Source organism: Falco peregrinus, chromosome 1 (assembly GCF_023634155.1).
Source record: "Falco peregrinus isolate bFalPer1 chromosome 1, bFalPer1.pri, whole genome shotgun sequence".
Lineage (NCBI taxonomy): Eukaryota > Metazoa > Chordata > Aves > Falconiformes > Falconidae > Falco > Falco peregrinus.
Window position 1 is genome coordinate 98,127,372 of NC_073721.1, and position 14,469 is coordinate 98,141,840.

General features: G+C 44.9%; 1 protein-coding gene across 2 annotated transcripts; it reads right to left on the reverse strand.

Annotated features, from left to right (window-relative positions):
* Nucleotides 1-960: 960 nt before the first annotated feature.
* On the reverse strand, nucleotides 961-12,740 carry LOC101919116 (potassium channel subfamily K member 16-like). 2 transcript variants are annotated; one of them, XM_027785020.2, is made up of 5 exons: nucleotides 12,183-12,740; nucleotides 10,049-10,169; nucleotides 7,283-7,449; nucleotides 5,577-5,742; nucleotides 961-1,866 (listed from the first exon to the last, which is right to left on the reverse strand). In XM_027785020.2, exons 1-5 carry the CDS (start codon nucleotides 12,375-12,377, stop codon nucleotides 1,508-1,510), a joined length of 1,008 nt encoding a protein of 335 aa, XP_027640821.1. In that variant the 5' UTR covers nucleotides 12,378-12,740; the 3' UTR covers nucleotides 961-1,507. The 2 variants fall into 2 exon arrangements, with proteins under 2 accessions (XP_027640821.1, XP_013153937.1); XM_013298483.3 differs by having other exon boundaries at nucleotides 5,577-5,745; nucleotides 12,183-12,735.
* Between the last annotated feature and the right edge of the window lie 1,729 nt (nucleotides 12,741-14,469).

Consider the following 14,469-nt stretch of genomic DNA (forward strand, 5'->3'; position numbering starts at 1 on the left):
ACTTCAAGGCTGATTGCATCTTTATGGCCTAAAATTGCTTTACAGCTGTAAATTATTCTCCCTTTCACATAGGAATATCTCTGGTAAGGGCTGGTCTTGCTGTAACTAACACCCAGAGAGAGGGTGACCCAAGAACAATTATTTACTGTCTGACAAAACAGGCACTTGAGGATATCACAAAAACCTGTCAAGCGACATCTTCAGCACCATCAAAGGGAGGCACTTCATGTACTAAATCTATGGACTGCCTCGGGTGGATACTGTGGGTGCTGGTTTAAGTTCAGTATTTGGTCAAGTTCATGGACTTTGAATTACGGAGACCCCACCTCTTGTTTGGGCAGGCTTTGAGCCACCAACTACTGGAAGAGGGATTGGACCCTAGTGCAGGAGCATGGCAGAGCTGCCTCGTTCTTAAGCTATTGGAGGCATATGTTAGTAGGCATGGTCAGAGACAGTAAAACGGACTAGACTGATTTTCGTGTAACCATATACACCTATAGGACTTTTCACTTCTATGTGTCTAGCACAGCTGCTTTGCCAGCACTTCAGAGTAGGATTTTCCTGCACTTGTGACTCTCACTGGGCACCTGATGCATAGATTGAGCCTTTAAAGACTGGGGTCTTCGCCCAAGGATGGCCTGCATGCCATCTGAACCACTGTGCCCAGATCCGACATCCTTTTTTCACCTGGTTGAAGGTAAGGCTGTACTGTTTAGACAGCACTTGCACTGGGAAAGCTACCTTAGCACAGCACAATAGTGTAATTTTAAACTACTTTAGAGCTCCTATGGAATACAAACATAGCAGCAAGGCTCCAATGCACTGATGACTCCTCCATTCAAATGAGCATCTGTTCTTAGAAAATGCTTTTAGAATAAAATTATTATATTTGAATTATATTACATGGGTTTATATATTCTTTGTAAACATAATCAGAAAGGTTTTTGAAAGCCACAGGGATGAAATGTGAAATTGCCTTTATTCATCTTAGTATGAAACGGGATGACGTAGAATTAACAATTTCCAACATGATAACCTTTTTCTAGCCCTGTCCATTAGATGCTTCTAGTGCCTCTGAACTGAGCTCAGGTCTTGTCCTTTAAACAAGTCTTTCAGATTGTAACATCTTGTCCAATATGATGGCTCAAATTAGGCATCTATTAAGTTATATACCCTTATTTCTTTTTCCAAAGGTGCTGTGCAATGCCTCAGAAAAGCTTGTGCATGTCGGTTCCTGGAAGAGACATGATTCCTTGCAAGCAGAAAAACCCAAATAGAACCAGCAAGCTCTTTCTCACCCCTTCTCTGCATTTTTGTGGAAGCACCATAAAAACACCTTGTAAAACAAGTCCACTTCCCAGGTTGTTCATACAACCGAGCTGCAAATTGAGAAGCAAATACCTTACCGTTAGAGTTCTGAAAGGTCACATGTCAGCAAAAGGTAGGAGAATTTATTTCCATGGGAATTTCTTCAGAATAATTAACTAGCAACTCTCTAATGAAGAATTCAATTCTCATATGTTATGGAAAAAGTTTTGCTATGAGAAAAAACATTTTTTTCATTTTTTGTGTGTTCAGAATCTGCTGCTAATGACTCAATTTTCTGTGCATCCCCTCCAGCACGTGGTGGCAGTAATTCTTCTTCTAGAATAAATTGAGCAGGCCAGCATCTTCTCTGTTGGTTCGCTACACTGTCCTTGCTCACCTTTCCAATTTGGTGGAGATCCTTGACAATTATTTTTTCTGTATCTTCTAGTACTGTTGTCAATAAATTAAATAGGAGAGCAATCCAGGCAAGGCCAAAAAGAATCCAAATCGCCACCAGTGATCGGTAGTAGGAAAAGTAATTCCTGCCAGGCTGTTTACCTGCAGAGAAGGGGAGAGAAAGAAGAATATTAACAACTTAAAATTGCTTTGCCTGTGTGAAGTGGGCCAGCCTAATGGATTCATCAATGTACTTTATGTTGAGTACTTTCAGGTGACTCTTTCATTGCAGTAGAGTCTCTCACCTCTCCAGCATTAATTTAAGGCTGGGAGAGCCTCTTGTTGCAACAAACTGATATATGCTAGCACAAACATGCTGGCCTGTCAAAAAGATATACTAAGATTGAGGAGAATTAGCAGCAGAGCAGGATGGTTTTTTCCCCACTTGTAGCATATCAATCCCAGTTCAACCTCTGCATCTACAGGTTAATGCAATGATGTGGGAAGTAGTATAAAACTGTATTATCTTGAAAATATTCCCAAACTCCCAAAGCTCAAAAAGCAGAGCACGATGGGCCACCATAACCACGTGACAATTACCTAGGCTATTGTAATTTTGTGCATTTGTATAAAGTGTGATTATAACTTAATAAATATTTGATTTAAATTATAGGTACCCTTGATCACACAGAGAGTAGTTGCAATTCCTACTTCCCTTTCGAACAACTTCAGGAGCTTCCTCCTTCAAAAAACTAGGTGACTGATGAGAGCTCACTGACATGTGCCAAGAACACAACCTTCTCTGTTGGAAAACTGTGGACTGAAGCTTATTTCATGCAGTCCAAACCTCTTAGCATTCAGCCAGTATCGCACACTTGCTTTTCTGCATGGGTCATTTTGTTTGTTTCTTCAGACATCAGCGATCCACCACCAACACACAGAGAACATTTGCTCCTCCTCCACTTAGTCCCACACAAAGTTATTATCATGATACAGCTGATATGGCCCTGACATTTGCAGGAAAACTTGGTGATATTGCTTATTGAATGCTATAAGTTGCTGTCAGGGGTGACTCCACGTAGTAGGTAACACAGCAATGTGCATGAACAGGGACATCATCACAACCCTTCTGAATCATTTCCCATTGTGAAGCTGCCCAGAAGGAGCAACTCTCAACTGACAACTATTTTCAGGTCCTGCAGTGCTCTGTACTGCATAGATCAATGTGCAGCATTTTTGTACTTCATCTTGCAAGAGCTCTGGAAATGGGCAGGTGTGGGCTGGTTTGGCTAGATCAACAGATGTTTCTTCTGCTGCAGCTGGGGGCTGGGTTGGCGGAGAGGATGCCAGCCTTGCACAGAAGCATCTCCTTTTGTGCTCTTATCTGAAGTTCATGATGTGGGGTTAGCAAAGCAACTAGTAATATTTTTGTAATGTTAACTCAAAACTGAACTTCAGCAGGGCATAAATTCAGTTTATAACCCAAAGGGAGTTTCACCCTAGAGGTATCACCTATACAAAATTATAGAATCATAAGTTGGAAAAGATCTTTAAAGATGATTGAGTCCAAGCATTAACCCAGGACTGTTGAGTCCACCACTAAACCACGTCCCTAAGCACCACATCTACATTTTTTAAATGCCTCCAGGGATGGTGACTCAACCACTTCCCTGGGCAGCCTGTTCCAGTGCTTGATAACTCTTTTGATGAAGAAATTTTTCCTAATATCCGATCTGAATCTCTCCTGGTGCAATGTATTATAAACAGTTAAATCCAGACTATGCCATCTTCCTAGGATATCTCCCTACCCCAAACAGGCTTTATCTTTCCTTGAAGTACAACACGTACAAACCAGTTCTGAATTACTAAAATGCATATAAACTCAAACCTGTTCTGTTCCACTTGGCCAGGGTAAATCCGTTTGTCATCTGTAATTAATTCTAAATGCATAATACTCAGAGCAGTCATTGATTCTGCTTGTTTCATTGTGAAGGTGTGAGGCATTAAACATCACCATTTTATCACTGTTTAAGGGCAATTAGGATAAATACTGCAGGGAAAAGTATTTCAGCTCCAGTTAAGTCATCCTAATGAAGACAAAATCACAGAGCCAGGAGGCCCATCTAATTGTTATTTTTTGACTGTATTTATAAAATATGGCTGCAGAGGAGGAAAGTGCTATGAAGGTAGTAGTTTCCAGACTGTGACTTGCTGTCATTATTGTAAAAAGCATTTGTAATTTGGACAAGGGAAAAGAGTGTGTCAGTTTGACGTTCATTTTTTTCTCCTGCATGGCACCAGCCACCCTCCAGCTTCCTGTGTTCCATGTCACTCAAGTCTGAGGTGTATCACACAGGTGAGGGCTAGCAGTCCTATGGAGAGTCAACTGGATCATCAAAGCACTACCCACCCTCTTTAGCAGACACTAAGATAAGTAAGGTCAGGGAAAGCTTGTGGGCTCCCTCTGCCAAAGTTCTCAGCCTGCTGTAAGCAATCTTTCGAACACACAGCAAGGCTGCCAGCCGGTCTCCAAAGCCTCCCCTGCATCTCTGCAAGGCTTGAGAGCCTAGGGTTTGTTGTGTGGTGGGTGACTCTCCATCAGAGAGGAAGGTGAGGCTTCTAGATTTTCTATAGGGACAGCACTGGTGTTCAAGTATTCGCTTCAGAGGTGTTTTTTTTTTTTCTCGTATACCCACTGAAGACAAGTTCAGGCTGGCAAGATGCTAGCGGGACAGGTTGTAGAGAAATCTTTGATTTTCTGTAGAGTCCAGGTGTTTTATTGCTTCTTCTGTGGGCACTGATTCAGCTCCTGGTGATCATTTTGGAGTTGCTCTGGAAGCTTATTCCATGAAGAGTCTATTTTGGTCAGCAGATCCCCAGAAGTGTTTTGGGAAGCATTCCAGCATGCTAGAGTTTAGCTTAAACAGTTAGTCTTCAGGGGAAATCCTAAGCTCTGGTTTGTGAAGACAGAGACCCTCCAGGGATGCATAGGAGACCGATGAAGGCCATTTTCACAGTGATACATCTGTTTAAGCCCCACTTCTCACAGAGTAGATTTCTCCACTTCCCCATGACTGGATTTTCACCTTTCAGTCTGATGTGTAAAAACATGTCTTCTGAAACATGATCGCTATTTCTTTACACTTTGAAACATGTTTTAGATGGCTAAAGCAGGGATATGTGCCTTATTTTGTATGACTGTTGCAAACTGTTCCCTTTTGGTATATCATAGAATCAGAGAATGGTATGGGTTGGAAGGGACCTTAAAGATCATCTAGTTCCAAACCCCTGCCACGGGCAGGGGCACCTTCCACTAGCCCACATTGCTCAAAGCCCCATCCAGCCTGGCCCTGAGCACTCCCAGGGATGGGGCATCCACAGCTGCTCTGGGCAACATATTCCAGTGCCCCACCATCCTAACAATAAAGGGTTTCTTCCTAATATCTAATCTAAATCTACCTTCTTTCAGTTTAAAATCATTACTCCTTGCCCTATCGTTACATTTCCTTGTAAAAAGTCCCTCTCCAGCTTTCTTGTAGGCCCTCTTTAGCTACTGGATGGCCCACAAATTCCTAAGCTCCTTGAATTCTCTCCACACTTCCGCACTCCCCCTTCCCTCCCCAAAATACTTGGATTCTTGCACCCCAAAGCACAGCATTTCATTATATTTAGACAGTTTTGTGCTTTCACCAGCACATGCAGTCCCAGAGAAATGAGCACTTCCCTCAGAGCTGTACCAGGCAAAGACTAGTCAAAGACTCAGGCAGAAGATTTGTCTCTGCAGTACATTGGTGGACCATACAGTCAACCCGTGGTAACTACAGCCATAACCTTGGTGCTTTGCTGTGCCTTCTCTCTGAAATCAACCTTACCTACTACATAATCTCCAAAGCCAATGGTGCTGAGGGTGATAAATGCAAAGTAAATTCCTTCACTGTAGGACCAGCCCTCTGTTATCTGGAAGAAGAGTGATGGCAAGCACAGAAAAACCAGGATGCCCGTTGCCAGGAAGAACAAAAGGGTCAGAAATTCTATCTTCTTCTGGAAAAGAAACAAGTTCAATTATAATCATGATTTGACACCCTAGTAGGCCATATATAATGGTTGCTATTCAAAATGAGTAGTTATCTAGGAATACTTAACAGGACCATAGGCACTGAAGGATTTGTATTGAGTGCTTTTCCTCTGAAAGTACCTTAGCCTTGCTCTGAAGCAGGGAGAAGCCATGTATTGTGGGTGTTGCATGTCCACAGTAGCCCTGGGAGATGTAGTCTTTTATCTGATTGTATCAACCTCCAATGACCACAAGTATAGGAGGAATTCCTATCCAATAACTTTTACTGGAGTCAGACTATTTCCACTTTTCACCAGATGACTTCACTTTCAGTTTTTAGGTATTCAGGTGGTACCTAAAGAACGTTCAAAATTGCCTGGGAATATAGACTTTAAACAAAATATTTACACCATTTCTGACAGTATGATCTCCAAGAGTCTTGATTGTTGACTTAATTTTTCATTGTGTCAGTGCTACAACTTGGCTCCTACCCGCTGGATACCTTACTACAAGAAGACCTTTAACAAATGAGCTCCTGATGAAGAAGTGCCTGGACGGTAACTTTTGAACCATCCTACTTCCCAGCAGTCATGAAGAAGCCTTGACTGCAGAAAAAAACTTGTTATATATTAAGATTTGTTAGCCAGACATGCATATTGTTTCTGTATATAATTTTATAAGTCCAGATTGTCTGGATATTAATGGCAACACTTGGATAATTTTTCAAGCCTTCGTGCATTGTGCATGTGCTTAAGTCTATATGTCATCAAGCCTTATGTTCTTAAGTACACCAGACATGGGGATAAATTTAGCAATTTGAACAGGGTTGTCTGTAGTGTTCATGCCTTGTCCTGAAAAAGAATTACAGTAGGAGACACAGAAAAGCTGTTTTCACTTCCTCAGTAGTGGTGAGAGAAGGGCAGGAGCTGCAGAGAACCTGGGGCAGAACCAGGCAAGACACATCCTGTCTTTAACCATTTACAGGTGCCTCCTCACCTTTCAGCAACTGGGCTCAAATGGACAATTGCAACCTGATGTTTCCTTTCTGTCAAAGTCAGGGGAGGAGAGGAATTAAAGGACTGTATAATGAGTAAGGAAGTGACAAACTCGGTATTGAGTCAATATCCATTGAAAGCCCTACAGTTCACCTGCTTTTTACAGCTCATCTGCTTTTTGCTAATCTCTCTACTGGTTACAAAGAGAGACAGCCACTTCCCTAGAATGTTAGCTCCTGAGATGTGTCTAGAGAAGTGGGATAAGGTGCCCACTCTCTCCATTGATTGCTGAAAGGGGATTGCTGCCCTTTAGATGGGTAGACAAAGTGCATCTTTTTCTCCGAATATCTCCTCTATGGTTGCCTGGTCTGTTTAGCTTTGCACGTGAAGAATACCTCTTCCTCTCTCCTAGCACGATGTCTAACACAGCATGAGAACAAATACAGTAGAGGATAATGCCAGCATACATCTTGAGAAAAAACCCTAGAAACGAGCATATAACTGTGCCTGAGTAAGTAAACCCAATTACCTTTCTCATTCCTTTCTCGTACAGGAATTTTCCCAGCTTTTTACACAGCAGTGAGAGCATCTTACCAACACGGTGTAGAAAAACAATATTCAGAGGGATTCCAAACAGAGCAAAAAAGACACAGAAGATCTGGCCCCCAGCAGTTTTAGGACGTAGTGTGCCATAACCTATGAAAAAAGATGGGTCAAAGGGGATATTCCAGAGAACTGGAGCGGTCCACAGTCACATTCACACCTAACCCAACCTGGTCTGCCTTTGACCCTGAAAGATGTGGTCAGCACTTCTCAGTTCACATGTACTCTTTCCTCTGGAAAAGGCAGTAAGCAGATGAAATGACTCACCCTGTATGTTTGGGGTGATGCAGAGGGCACTGTGTGTTCCCAATCAAGCCTTAGTGGGAATGATAGCACAATCTAAAAGCAGTTATGGAAAACATGCACTGTCCTGTGAGAAATACATGGAAAGACAGGAACTAAAAGTCTGGGGACCTGGAAGACATCAAGGCTGGAGTCCCAGGCTGTTTGCCATGTCAGAATCACTTAGAGCCATCTCTAGCTTCTTGTGCTTTGCCTGTGTGTTAGTGACCTCCCTGGTTAAATGCCAGTAAGTTGTTCTGACCACATACTGGCTCCAGTGTTGGAGGCAGTGCAGTGCGCATTAGAACAGACTAATTAGTCAAGACCATACTGGTGGCTGATTTATTCATGCCAGAGAGATATTTGTCTTAAAGTCCTACTAAAAGAGGATTTATCTAAGTAGTGGAACAATGGCTGCAGAAGTCCAAACATGTCCTTTAATGGACTGAAGACATTGTTCCTCTTAGACCCCATGAATTACGCAAGTGCAAGAGTCCTGTACTTTGTGTATGTCCCTACTCTACCAGTGACCCTGAGAAAAGGCACTTTCTTGAGCAGGGTTCATCTCAATTACTTTTAATCCATTTAATTGGAAAATACAATGTTTTCTTTGGGGGAAAAGACAAATAAAACAACAGAGTGATTTGTTGGCTGCTAGGCCTCCAAGTGCTTGTGCTGTCTTGTGATCCTTCTTGCAGAAGTATTCCATTTTCATAGCAAAACCTGGGGAAGATGAGTGGAAATACCTGATGTACCTTCACAACAGACCTCTGCAGTGAAGATTCTGAGAAACAGGCAAAGTTGCATTTTTCCTGGAACAGCCTATTTGCCTGTGCTGGTTTTGGCTGGGATAGAGTTAATTTTCTTCACGCTAGCTAGTATGGGTCTATGCTTCAGATTTGTGCTGGAAGCAGTGTTGGTAATACAGGGATGTTTTAGTTGTTGCTGAGCAGTGCTTACACAAAGTCAAGGCCTCTTCTGCTTCTCACCCCACCCCACCAGCGAGCAGGCTGCGGGGCACAAGCTGGGAGGGGACACAGCCAGGACAGCTGACCCTGACTGACCAAAGGGATATTCCATGCCGTATGGCGTCATGCTCAGCACATAAAGCTGGGGATAAAGAAGAAGGATGTGGGGGGGATGCTCAGAGTGATGGTGTTTGTCTTCCCAAGTCACCGTTACATGTGATGGAGCCCTGCTGTCCTGGAGATAGCTGAGCACCTGCCTGCCGATGGGAAGCAGTGAATTAATTCCTTGTTCTGCTTTTCTTGCGTGTGTGGATTTTGCTTTACCTATTAATCTGGCTTTATCTCAACCCATGAGTTCTCTCACTTTTCCAGTTCTCTCCCCCATCCCACCAGGAGGGAGCGAGCAGCTGTGTGGGGCTTAGTCCCTGACTGGGGTTAAACCACAACACTGCCTCACCAGGGAAACTAATTTGAGGGAAGCAGCTGATTTGTTTGGCAGAGAAATGCTATGGTGAAAAAATACAATAATACAGGTGGTGGCAATGAATGGACTGGCCAGTAGCAGGCTGCTGGCAAACTAGGGATGTTTTATCGATATGTGAATGTTGTTCCAATCATGGAACATTTGTTATTGATCTGATGGGTCAATAGCCTTTCCTTCTTCTACTGCAGGAGGTCTTCACATGATTTCATATAACACACAACTGCTGTGATGCTGCGACACCACTGAGGCCCTTGTGACATGCCACACACAGATCAGTGGAGCTGCTGTGCCTAGGGTGTAGTAGGAGTGAGGCCTCAGCTTTACTCTGCAAAAACACAGATTTGACTTTCCCTGCATGAAAGCGTGAAGCAGAAGCCAACAGTGCGGATTTTATGCTTAAATGTGCAGGCCTGCACTCTTTGGAATGCATATTTGAGAGGAAGGGAGAGGCAGGCAGGGGCAGGCAGTCCGTGAAAAGCTCAGAACAGCTTGAAGCAGCAGTGTAAAAGTCTCAGCATTTGCCTTGCCCCCTTCCCTTTCTTTTCCTCCTGGCATATTACTAATTCAATATGTGCACTAACAGCTCAGCACAGGTTATTGAGACAGCAGAGTTCATTTCTTTCCTACCATTCTTTTATGCTTTACAGCATTTAAAACCTATTTGACCCTAGAATAAAGACCGGGAAAGTGATCTCCCTCCCACAACTGGCATCATAGGGAACATTTTAATAGATGGCTCAAAAAGAGGAAACAAGTGGGAAATAATGTGAAAGGCTACTAGTATTTCACAAGCCAAAATAATGCACAAAAAGCTGTGTAGTGGTGAGGTCTCAGGACCAAGTGCATTGCTGCTTACCATCCATGATAATGAAGGGCTGGAGTTTTTACCCTTGAAAGTATTATCCATTTGGATCCTCATAACCTGACATAATAAGCATCACACACACATTAGACCTACCTATTGTAGAGACAACCGTGCCTGCAAAGAAGAAGGAGTTACTGAAATCCCAGTTGCTATCTTCAATCTGTGATTCATTTCCAACAGGGTACACTCCATTCTGAATGGCTTCAGTCAGGTTCTGGGAGGGAAAGCAAAGTTTGGTACCAGCGTGGCTGCTGAAGTGCTTGCTGCAAGAATACTACAGACTTAGCCAACTACTGCTCCTTTCCTGTGAACGCCACCCACCTGTCCTCAGCAACACTCTGACACTATTCACCCCTTCACCTCCAAGGCTGCGTAGCAGGCGGCCAGTGGTTTTGGTTAGTCTGTTGCCCTGTTTATGCTGAATGCTCTAGTGGGTGTTAGGAGAACTTGTTTCTTTTAGCATGATCAAAGACCTCCATTCTTTTAGGGTAAGTACTTTGGAAAAAAATATCCTACAGATGACTAGGACTTTGCAGAGTAAGACAGCCCACTGGCTTAAGTGGTGGGGTGGCTGGTTGCTGGTTTTGAGTTTGCTCTTGAGGTGGCAGTGGTGCATCCAGCATCTAATCACCCAGCTGTGTGCAGGCCCATGGAGCAGTGACTGCTTCCTCCCAGAAGGGCATCAATGAGTTACAGCAGGGCACATGTGGCATACACAGAGAATTTCATTTTAAGGCTGTGTTCTGATTAGTGTCACAGATTTAAATTCAGAGAAGGTCCGTTGATTTCCAAAGCACTACTCTTGGTGCGACCACAATCAGAATTCAACCTGACACACACGTTCTTCTCCAAACTGCACACATGAACACATACGCACATATTTACAATGTGGCCTTTGATATGAAGTTAGATGAACATCTGTCAGAGATGGTTTGGGTTGAGTTGAAACTGCCCTGCCATAGGAGGTTTGACTGGATGTTTCTCCCAAGACCCTCCAGCCCTATCATCTATCCTGTTATGCATTTTCAGACTCTTCCCTTCTTCCTTGGTTTTAATGCTAAGTGCTATTAATATTTTTTTAAGTTAAAAGAAAACATACAATAATGAAAGACCCAAACCAAACAGTACTCAGCTTTCCCTGCCTTTAGCAAACAGAGAACATTGGACTGGATATCTGGAAGGCAGGCTAGCTTGTACAGAAACAACCTAGATAAAATCCCGGGCTGAGCCCTGCAAGAGGCAAGACACAAGATGGAATAAACTGCACCAGAAAAGTCTTCCTCCGCTCTTCCTCCCTCACTATCTTTTTTGCTGGTGTCCCAGAAAATCAAGGGTAACAGAAACCATTCCACAGCCCTTGCACAAAAATGTCATAGTCTTGAAAAGTTCCTCTTTATTTTTTCCCTCCCCTACCCACAAAAAAACATCCATGGTGAAGAGGATGCATGCATACGTGAACTGGGGGCTGGATCACTGGTTGTGTTATTAGAAACACTGGTTCTTCACCTCCTTCTTTGTCCTGGGAACTGGCCCATTAAGAGCTCAATTAGTTTCCCATGCAGAAATGTTTACAGCAAGGCTATTTGAACTCTCCCTTTTTTTCTGCATTGAAGTAGATAGAGCTAGGAAATACCGAACACAAAGGGACAGGCATACTCATTCTCAGCTTCCTGTGCCATGACCAGAAACACCTTTCCCATGGCCAGGCTACCTGTTTCACTTCTGCAGCATCTTCAAAAAGTAAAAAAAATGTTTAAAAAAAGTAAAAACCCACCTGACTATGCCACCCTCCTTGTAGTGATTTGGGTTTATTATTTTGCCCAACAAATTGTTTCAGAGTATTGTTCCTTTTGCTTTCTGTGACGCTCTATAGGTGGCAACCATGTCCGTTCATTTCAGACAGGCTCATTTTTCCTGCCATGCCACCCACTGTAGATGAGCACAGCCCCACCAAAAGCTGAATCAAGAGGAGTCAAAACCCCAAGGAGTCAGGACATTGCAGGATGGGGACTGTTAATATCTAACACATAAGGTCTGGTCAAGCTACACAAGCTGTATTTACTATCAGAGTGGCCTGCCTGCTCAGACCAGAGAGTGGGCTTGGGGTCTGCTAAAGTCATCTGCAGTAGGAACGCAGTGACAGTTGTCTGTTTAGCTAGGCTGAGTAGGAAACAGCTCTGATGAGGAAACATGAGGGAAAAAAGGCTTCCACAGGGCTGGTACTTACCTTCATAAACTGCTCCATCTCTGCCACCGTGAGGTGGGTGAAGTTCTGCAGAAAAGCTTCCTTCATCTGGGCAGCTGCCATTTTCTCTTGCTTCTCAGCAGTCCTCTCCAATGCCTGGAAAACGGCAGCACCCACGAGAAGGTAGATGAAGTAGCCAACCACCAGCAAACCCGTCTGCAGTTTGCCACTGCACATGGCCTTTGGTGGGACGCAGCAAGGGACAGGGAGTAAAATGTGGTTATTAGAAAATCCCTCACACTCCTGGGAAGCCTCCCACAGGCAGGAAGAGCCCTCCCAGCTTCGGTTTCCACTGGGATCCTGTGCTGACAGGGACAGTGAGCTGTCAAATACATTCCTAAGGAAGTTGGGTGAAAAAAAAAACAAAACCAACCAACAAAAACCACAAACGCAACCCCACCCCACCCCCAAACTTTCCACTCTCTGGGCTGCATGCTGCTTAGGGATTTCCTCCTGTCTGTGAAACTCTGCCTTGCTGAGTTCTCAGGAAAAGCGAGTCAGGATGTGAGGAGCTGGCAGGTGGCCATCTCTTGCTCAAGAGGCTCTGGGGACAGGTGAGGATAGCCTGCAAAGGGCCCACAGGGGAGCTTGCTTGAAAAACATTTTCCTTCCTCTGACTTCTGCTAACTCCAAGAACTGGACTCCAGGGCAACCCCTGATGAACCAATAAGCCCCTTCTTGCCCTAACCACCAGGGAGAGCTTCAGGGAAATGGAGCTGGAGTGCTCTTCTGGGCTCCACTTCTCTTCTTGCAGCACAGGGCAGGGTCATGCAGCCCTGCATGGTGTCCCGGTTGCAGCTGGGATAGAGTTAATTTTCTTCTTAGTAGTTAGTGCAGTGCTGTGTTTCGGCTCTGATGTGAGAACAGCGTTGATAGGACACTGATGGTTTTAGTTGTTGCTGAGTGATGTTTATACTAAATCAAGGACTTTCCGGTTTTTTGGGCCTGCCAGGGCTGGGGGGGGCACAGGACAGGTGACCCAAGCTAGCCATAGAAGTATTCCATATGCTGTCAAAAAAACATACCATGGCGTCATGCTCAGTGTATAAACTGGGGGAAGAAGAAGGAAGGGGGGGATGTCTGGCATTATGGCATTTGTCTTCCTGAGTAACCGTTACGCACAATGGAGCCCTGCACTCCTGAGGATGGCCGAACACCTGTCTGCCCATGGGAAGTGGTGAATGAATCCCTTGCTTTGCTTTGCTTGCCTGCACAGCTTTCGATTTACCTATTAAAGTGTTCTTATCTCAACCCTTGAGTTTTACATTCCTTTCCGATCCCCCTTCCCATCCCACTGGGGGCAGGAAGTGAGCAAGGTGCTTGGTTGCCAGCTTGTCGGGTTAAACCATGACACATGGCCACAACAGCTTGCAGCAAAACCTTGGACATAGAGGCGTGCAGGTTGCCTATGTGCCATGGCCTGGACAGGTTCTTCTGCCCATATTTCCGGTTGCAGTGTATCCAAGAGAGGACACTACAGTGTTGCTGGGTGCACAATCAAACCAACAAGACACCAGTTATGTCATCAGATGCATAGAATAATATAATTGTTTACATTGGAAAAGATTTTAAGATCACCGAGTCCAACCGCAAACCCAGCACTGCCAAGTCTACCAATAACCCATGCTGCGGTGCGCCACGTCTGCGCGTCTTTTAACTACCTCCAGGGATGGTGCCTCCACCACTTCCCTGGGCAGCCTCCTCCAGTGCTTGACAACCGTTTTGGTGAAGAAATCTTTCCCAGTATCAATCTAAACGTCCCCTGGTGCAACCTGGGGCCTTTTCCTCTTGTCCTAGCGCTTGTTACGTGGGACAAGAGACCGACATGCACCTCGCCACAACCTCCTTTCAGGCAGCTGCAGAGAGCGCTAAGGTCTCCCCTCAGCCTCCTTTTCTCCAGGCTCAACACCCCAGTTCCCTCAGCCGCTCCTCGTCACACTTGTGCTCCAGAACCTTCACCAGCTTCGCTGCTCATCTTTGGACGTGCTCCAGCACCTCAGTATTTTTCTTGTAGTGAGGGGCCCAAAACTGATCGCGCTGCTCGAGGTGCGGCCTCAGCAGTGCCGAGCACAGGGGGACCATCATTCCCTAGCCCTGCTGGCCGCACTATTTCTGACACAGGCCAGGGCGCTCTTGGCCTTCCTGGCCACCTGGCCACACTGCTGGCTCATATGCAGCCGGCCGCTGACCAACACCCCCAGGTCCTTTTCCTCCAGGCAGCTTCCCAGCCACTCTGCCCCAGGCCTGTAGGGTGGCGTGGGGTTGCTGT

Coding starts and splice junctions, on each gene's coding strand:
- LOC101919116 (XM_013298483.3), bottom strand. CDS start 12,377: ATGTGCAGTGGCAAACTGCAGACGGGTTTGCTGGTGGTTGGCTACTTC. Junction 7,450..10,048: donor CACGGTTGTCTCTACAATAG/GTAGGTCTAATG, acceptor CTTTTTTCATAG/GTTATGGCACACTACGTCCT. Junction 1,867..5,576: donor CTTTGGAGATTATGTAGTAG/GTAAGGTTGATT, acceptor CCTTCTCTGCAG/GTAAACAGCCTGGCAGGAAT.